General features: G+C 34.4%; 1 protein-coding gene across 4 annotated transcripts in view; it reads right to left on the reverse strand.

The window, feature by feature from the left end:
* Window positions 1-7,239, reverse strand: part of LOC111089940 — an 18,911-nt gene that overhangs the window by 4,396 nt on the left and 7,276 nt on the right. For 2 of the 4 annotated variants that reach the window (XM_022403242.1, XM_022403241.1), the window contains exons 2-3: window positions 4,873-5,012; window positions 1,438-1,602 (exon numbers count right to left, since the gene is read on the reverse strand). In XM_022403242.1, coding sequence (XP_022258950.1) covers window positions 1,438-1,602; window positions 4,873-5,012 — 305 coding nt within the window. The remainder of the gene's footprint in view (window positions 1-1,437; window positions 1,603-4,872; window positions 5,013-7,239) is intronic. The other 2 variants (XM_022379235.1, XM_022379234.1) reach the window with 1 other exon arrangement.

Raw genomic sequence — 7,239 nt, forward strand, 5'->3', positions numbered from 1 at the left:
CAATATTAACGTAGGTAAAATTAATGACAACGTTACTGATTTAATGCTTCTGGGTATATATATAAGAAAGAATGATATAAAAAATCATCTGTTTAATCTATAGATGCCCCCCAATGGCACAGAGGTACGTATGCGGACTTACAACGATAGAAATCTGGTTTCGATACCCGCGGTGGGCAGAGCACAGGTAACTTTATGCTCAATTGCAAACAATCAATCAATCAAGCTCTATAAATTCGAGAACACTTACCAATAAACAGAACGATCCAAAGTAAAACGAAACTGTTTATTTTGAAGCTAATATCTATTTTATTTAAATGTGCTTATAATGTTTTTTTTTTTACATTGCACTATAATTGTGTTTCGCTATCAGATTTCAAACAACGAAGACATTTTCGGGAAATTTACATAATAGAGGTAATTATCCATTAATCTTCCATTTTCATCCTACCTATGTCTAATTATTTATTAGTAAGTAATTTTCCATTACTATTCCTAAATCTTAATTACTAAGTAGTTTATATCCATGACAATGATCAGGTCGTAAGTACATGCAAAAAATGTTATGATAATTTATTCACGTTTTCAACTTAATCCCTTTATTACATAACACTTAGTGCTTTTCGATCTCTCATTCTTCACCTAGATTGCATGACACTCAGTGCCTTTCAATCTCTTATTATACACCTTTAACGTGGCACTCTGTGTCTTTTGATATCTTATTATTCACCCATGACATTACACTGTGGGTCATTTATCACTTAATATTGAAAGTATGAAATAAGGAGATAAAACAGAGCCCGTATCTCTTAAATGGTACTACGAAAGTTGTAGGCTTAATTATTTAATATTACCCGTTCGATTCTTGACAGGTGAGATTAAAAACGAATATGAAATTTGCATAACCCAATGATAAAGAAAACTAGACAAGCTTAGCAGTATTTACTCACGCCTCAGGAGCATAATTTGTCAGCCATTGTTGTTCCAGAGCAAACAAATATCATACACTTACAATTTTAAAATTTATCTGTCGCCTTCTCACGTTTTACTTTTTTTTTTCGTAATCAGCTCCACAAGTAACACAATCTGTTCTAAGAATCAACAACATTATAAAATCAAAGCCACAAACAAACGAAAAACTTCCCAAAGTAAATTTTATAAATATAATTTACTTTATCTTTCTAAATACAATTATAACTCGTATTTAATAGTATCGCATAATTTTTCATATTGTATCAAGACGTAAATATTAGCACTAGACTTATGGTTTAATGATAAATATACACCAATTATCTCAGAAAACTTTCTAAAAAAACCCTGAAAGCAGAGCCAAACTATTATATAAAAATTAATAATAATAAGATGTGTCTTTCAGAAACTGAGAAAATAATGTTTCACTTTATCACGTGAGGTTTAATTAGGGGTTATTTAACAGACCTGCATCTCTTCTACCGACATCTTGTGGGCCTTCTCAGAGGCTCTTTTGGCAAGCATTTGTCGTTTCCATTGTGGAATATCGGTATATGAGCCTTTTTCTGTGATAGTTTCAATAAAGTTTTCTGTCTGGCAATCCTTAGGAATTTCTGGTGTGTTTTTATTTTTCTGTATTGATAAAAAACAAATATACGAGAACCCTAAATGCATCAATTCTAATATAACCATTTACATACTGTCAGCACACATTCAACAGTAGTGCGAAGACAAGTGTCGTCCAAACCTAGAGCTTTAAACAATCTACTGAGTTAGAGTTAGTTTCGACTGTGCTACAGGCAACCTGACTTCGGAAATAAAACGGAGATTTGATTTTTAAGATTATCACAGTGAAAAGTGAAATATTTAAGTGTCCGAATCTGAACTTTGTGTGTCTACGTGCAATTTTTGGAAAACACTTTTCAGATCTTTTTTTTTACGGTTTTTTTTTTGTTGTTGTTGTTGTTATTTCCTGTATTAAATACAACAGACGTATTTGTTTAATGTGATAAACACCCAGTTTCATGCTCAAAATACTTCTACGTATTTGGTATTTTCAAAGCCAAAGGCATGGAAGCGTCAGCTGAGACACTCCATAATTAGGCCATAGCTGACCATAGTTTACACGGGTAGGTAACACACTCCGAGATTAGGTCATAGTTGACCATAGTTTACACGGGCAGGTGACACACTCCGAGATTAAGGCATAGCTAACCATAATTCAAACAGACGGATGAGACACTCCAAGATTAAAACATAGCTGACAATAAAAGTTTGGAGCCGTACCCAAACTTTTATTTGCTGACAAGTGGGTTCCTCGTCGTCAAATAGCTGATCATAGTTTAAACTGATGTCCAGAGAAAGGCACCAATCACTAGCACTCGCTGCCTACATAAATATTCTTAAACTAATAGCAGGGTCGACTGTCACAATTCTAGCACTTCAATAACTGAAACTGCAGTGCGTTCAGCGGCTATCTAAACTCGAACTTTACTCTTTCCGAACTGTAATTCGACAAACTACTCATTAGAACACAACCAGCTTCATTAAATCTTTAGACAAGGTTAAGTTTGTAAGATTCGATCCTAAACACACCATTACAGATCCTAAACTTTACGAGTTTCATTACAACACATATTTAGGCCTGCAAAATTTTATAAGATCTCTATTCCAAAGAGGATTTCGGAAATTCTTGTTCTTAAATAAGAGAATTCCCTTCATTGTAAAATCTTTGACATTGTTTTTGGTTCAAGTTTTTTCTTGTTTTCCATTATCAAAAAACGTAGTTCCATGTTGACTGTATCACACACTTAATAATATTTACGGAAGGAGTAAGTGAGTTTCAAATGAAACTGTTTATCAATTAGAGCATAAATGTGTGGTTTTAATATTATGTTTTGTTTCAGGATATCATTTATCAGTTGTACCTAATCAAATTTACCTTCTAGCATTTTCTTCCCATTGTGTTCCCAAGTGTGGTTTAGGTGTGGTAATATTTAAACCCTCGAGACGTGTTGACTGATCTGATTACTACGCAGTTCTTATCTTATTTACTCAGCTCTACGTCCAACTTTGTACAAAGTGTTTGTTGTAAAATCAAATATTTTTCATGTTATGATTTCTCTTTATACTACAAAATGGCAGTTACACCTGGGATCTCTGACGGTAAAAAGATCAATAATATAATACAGAGCAAGTATTGAACTAACCAAGTAGTATCTAGACGGAACGCAGTGTCAAAAACAGTAATGTACTACTGTGGTAACAACGTTATGTTGCATACGACGTATAATACAGAGCAAGTATTGAACTAACCAAGTAGTATCTAGACGGAACGCAGTGTCAATAACAGTAATGTACTACTGTTGTAACAACGTTATGTAACAAACGACGTATAATACAGAGCAAGTATTGAACTAAGCAGATGGTACCTAGACAGAATACTGTACAGTGTCTGTAATATCAATGAACTAATGTTGTAACAATATTATGTAGTATTAGACATATCCCGACAGAACACAGTGCCAGTAATAGCCATTTATTGACGTTTTATCAAGACAGTGAGAGCTTTTCTAATGAATATGAATTCAAACGTATTTATTTCTTATTTTTTGTGTTAATTATCTAGTAACAGTCTTAAATGTTAATTAAAAATACGGAATTAGCCGACCCTCCCCTCTTTTAGAATGCCGGACCCCTGAAGTTCCGAGACAATAGGTTGAGACTATGGTGTTAGATTGTGTATAAGTCCTTTTTCCGTGCCTGTTTTTATTTATTTATTTACCCTATACTCGAGACTCGCCACATCTTTAATTGTTTGAATAAGAAGGTAATTACATTGTTCGGAGCGGTTTCCACTCATACAAACAACAAGAAAGCAAATATTATTCTTACTCGTGACAGATCTTTCTTTACTGCTACAAAAGTCCACTCGCAGTCAGTATGAGAACTGAAACTTTGAAACTATCAAAGAACCTAGGTGTATTATACTGATTTAGTACTAGATGTACTTTCGCAGGGTCCCCGAAAGTGTTCTGTTTCAAGAGTAAATAAAATCAGAATTAAGAGTAACTAATATTTTTATTTCTTGCTTTTCATATTCACATGTCATGCCGTGTTGTAGCTTACAAAGTGCATAATTATTCTCGTGATTCCTGGCGTGTGTACGTTTTACTGATGTCACGAAATTGCAAAGTTAAGCGTACTTTATGTGACGTCATTTTAGTGCCGACTGAGTGACTGACTGACAACACACTATTATATAGTGGTGCGAGTAGTTAAAACAGTTGACCCATCCAGGAATCCAGAAAATAAGATAAGTTTCATATTGTTTCCTTTGAAATGGGTGTGGGAGCCTTTAGTTGTTGAGTTATAGGGACCTGAAAGACTGCAACTCTGAGCCTGTTCCCGAGTTTCAGCAGTGTATCAGGCGTACTCCGAGCCCCAGAAGTGATAATTGTGTCTGACAAGAAGGCCTATATCATTTAGAACTAAGTGTAATCACACTTGCTCCTGAGTACAAAATGATATTCATTTTATATACCCCACAAGAGGACCTTCTATGAAATAAAACTGTTCCCGAGTTTCAGCAGTGTATCAGGCGTACTCCGAGCCCCAGAAGTGATAATTGTGTCTGACAAGAAGGCCTATATCATTTAGGACTGAGTGTAATCACACTTGCTCCTGAGCACAAAATGATATTCATTTTATATACCTCACAAGAGGACCTTCTATGAGATAAAACTGGGTTGAGTCAGGTGAGCCCCTTCTTATATATACGTATCTACTATGTCGTTTAGTTGATTACTTCCCATGGAATAAATACTTTATTTTTGATTTAAGATAAACACTTCTAATGATTTTTTTTGTCTACTATACGGCTTTCTATGGCTAAATAGTTACCTCTTCTATCTCCAGCTTCATTCTCTCCTCTTTAGGCCTTCTCAACACGTCGATGTCCACCGGGGGAGATTTAAATTCGGCAATGATGTCATTCTTCTTCACAGGTGTTGACCGATTAATCTTCAGGAGGACGGTCCTATCTAGGTAAGATAAAAAGTTGCACCTCATTTAGGACTATATAATAAGACTTCATTATAATTTTACTGCTAGTAAAATGTTACTACGGTAACCATAATCAAGTGAATGCCAACTTTACATGGCGTTAGACTCTTCCATCCAAGGTTTGGTTATATTGAATAGAAAACGTTTATAACTGCAAGAAAACGATCCGTGTAGGGATGGCACGGATGCCCGTATTAAAGTAATACAAAAGTTAGATATGAAGAGCTATATACGACGCTTTTCAGCTATCCAGAGTGTCCAAAAGTCGAAAACTGGCTTATAGCCAGAACCGAGATTTGTTATTTTCGTTCATCATCATCTTTCTTCAACAGACCTAGCGCCTACCTAGTTCTAGCAGTAACTATAATTTTATCATCATTTGATCTTCATGATCTTTGACTACCTATTTTATTATTATTCTATGCAAAATTTACAAAGCTTTAGAATACACTCTATAACCTAGTAACCCACGTACGCCATCTTATAAAAAAAACGTAAACAAACAAGTATTAGAAAAAACATTATCGATAAATACAAAAGTTATGTAGGGCTGGCTACTGAACTTGAAAAAAGGAACCAAACAAGATAGGGATGAAAGTGGACATACCACTTGATCCGACCAATGATTACATGGCAGACTAAGTCGTATAGACTTTACATGGAGAATAAAATCCCTACATTACTGGCTTCCTCACTGACAAAACAAACAGAACCAGAATTTCCAATCGTAAAATGTTACTCAATTATAAAATAATCATAAAAGTTATATTCTAAAGTTAACTAAAGGGAAGGTATAATAATGAAAGCTGAGATTCTATTCAAACACCAAGCTTTAGATAAACAAAGTGGGGAAGTCAGTAATGTAGGGTTTTTATTCTCCATGTAAAGTCGAGACAGCTTAGTCTACTATGTGATCATTAGCCGATTAAGTAATATGTCCACTCCCATCCCATACATAGCTTTTTTATATAGCGATAATCTTTTTCCTGATACTTGTATCAAAATGTTCATAATTGTTGTATGAATGATCATGATTAGCACAGTGTTGATGTTCACTAGTTTACCTCTGTGTACAGTATATAAGAAAGTCTAGTGCAGTTAGTTGAATGTTATCATACAACTGACAAAAAGGCTACCATGTGGTTATCATATTGACGGTAACCACACCATATACTACACTACTGGTAGAATGATAACCATAATGAAGACTGAGGGTTATCTTACTGCTCGCAAAGAGGTTATCATACTGGAGGTTGGATGATTACCATACTTACTGGTTCTAGGAACGTTATTGAAAGGATGATTTGGTTAGTTTTATAGAACTATAGTTAATTTATGTTCCACAACAATTGACAGTAAAGCAATAATAAATACAGATTGTTCTCTGTCATCCTGCTACTCACATACAACTTATATAGAACCACAACAACTGATAGTAAGGCAGTAATAAATACAGATTGTTCCCTGTCATCCTGCTACTCACATACAACTTACATAGAACCACAACAACTGATAGTAAAGCAATAATAAATACAGATTGTTCCCTGTCATCCTGCTACTCACATACAACTTATATAGAACCACAACAACTGATAGTAAAGCAATAATAAATACAGATGGTTCCCTGTCATCCTGCTACTCACATAAAACTTATATAGAACCACAACAACTGATAGTAAAGCAATAATAAACACAGATTGTTCTCTGTCATCCTGCTCCTCACATACAACTTATATAGAACCACAACAACTGATAGTAAAGCAATAATAAAGACAGATTGTTCCCTGTCATTCTGCTAAACATATAAAACTTATATAGAACAACAACAACTGATAGTAAAGCAATAATAAATACAGATTGTTCCCTGTCATTCTGCTACTCATATAAAACTTATATAGAACCACAACAACTGATAGTAAAGCAATAACAAATACAGATTGTTCCCTGTCATCCTGCTACTCACATACAGCTTATATAGAACTACAACAACTGATAGTAAAGCAATACTAAATACAGATTGTTCCCTGTCATTCTGCTACTCATATAAAACTTATATAGAACAACAACAACTGATAGTAAAGCAATAATAAATACAGATTGTTCCCTGTCATCCTGCTACTGACATAAAACTTATATAGAACAACAACAACTGATAGTAAAGCAATAATAAATACAGATTGTTCCTTGTCATCCTGCTTCTCACAT

The sequence above is a fragment of the Limulus polyphemus genome, unplaced genomic scaffold (assembly GCF_000517525.1).
Source record: "Limulus polyphemus unplaced genomic scaffold, Limulus_polyphemus-2.1.2 Scaffold7957, whole genome shotgun sequence".
Taxonomy (NCBI): Eukaryota; Metazoa; Arthropoda; class Merostomata; order Xiphosura; family Limulidae; genus Limulus; species Limulus polyphemus.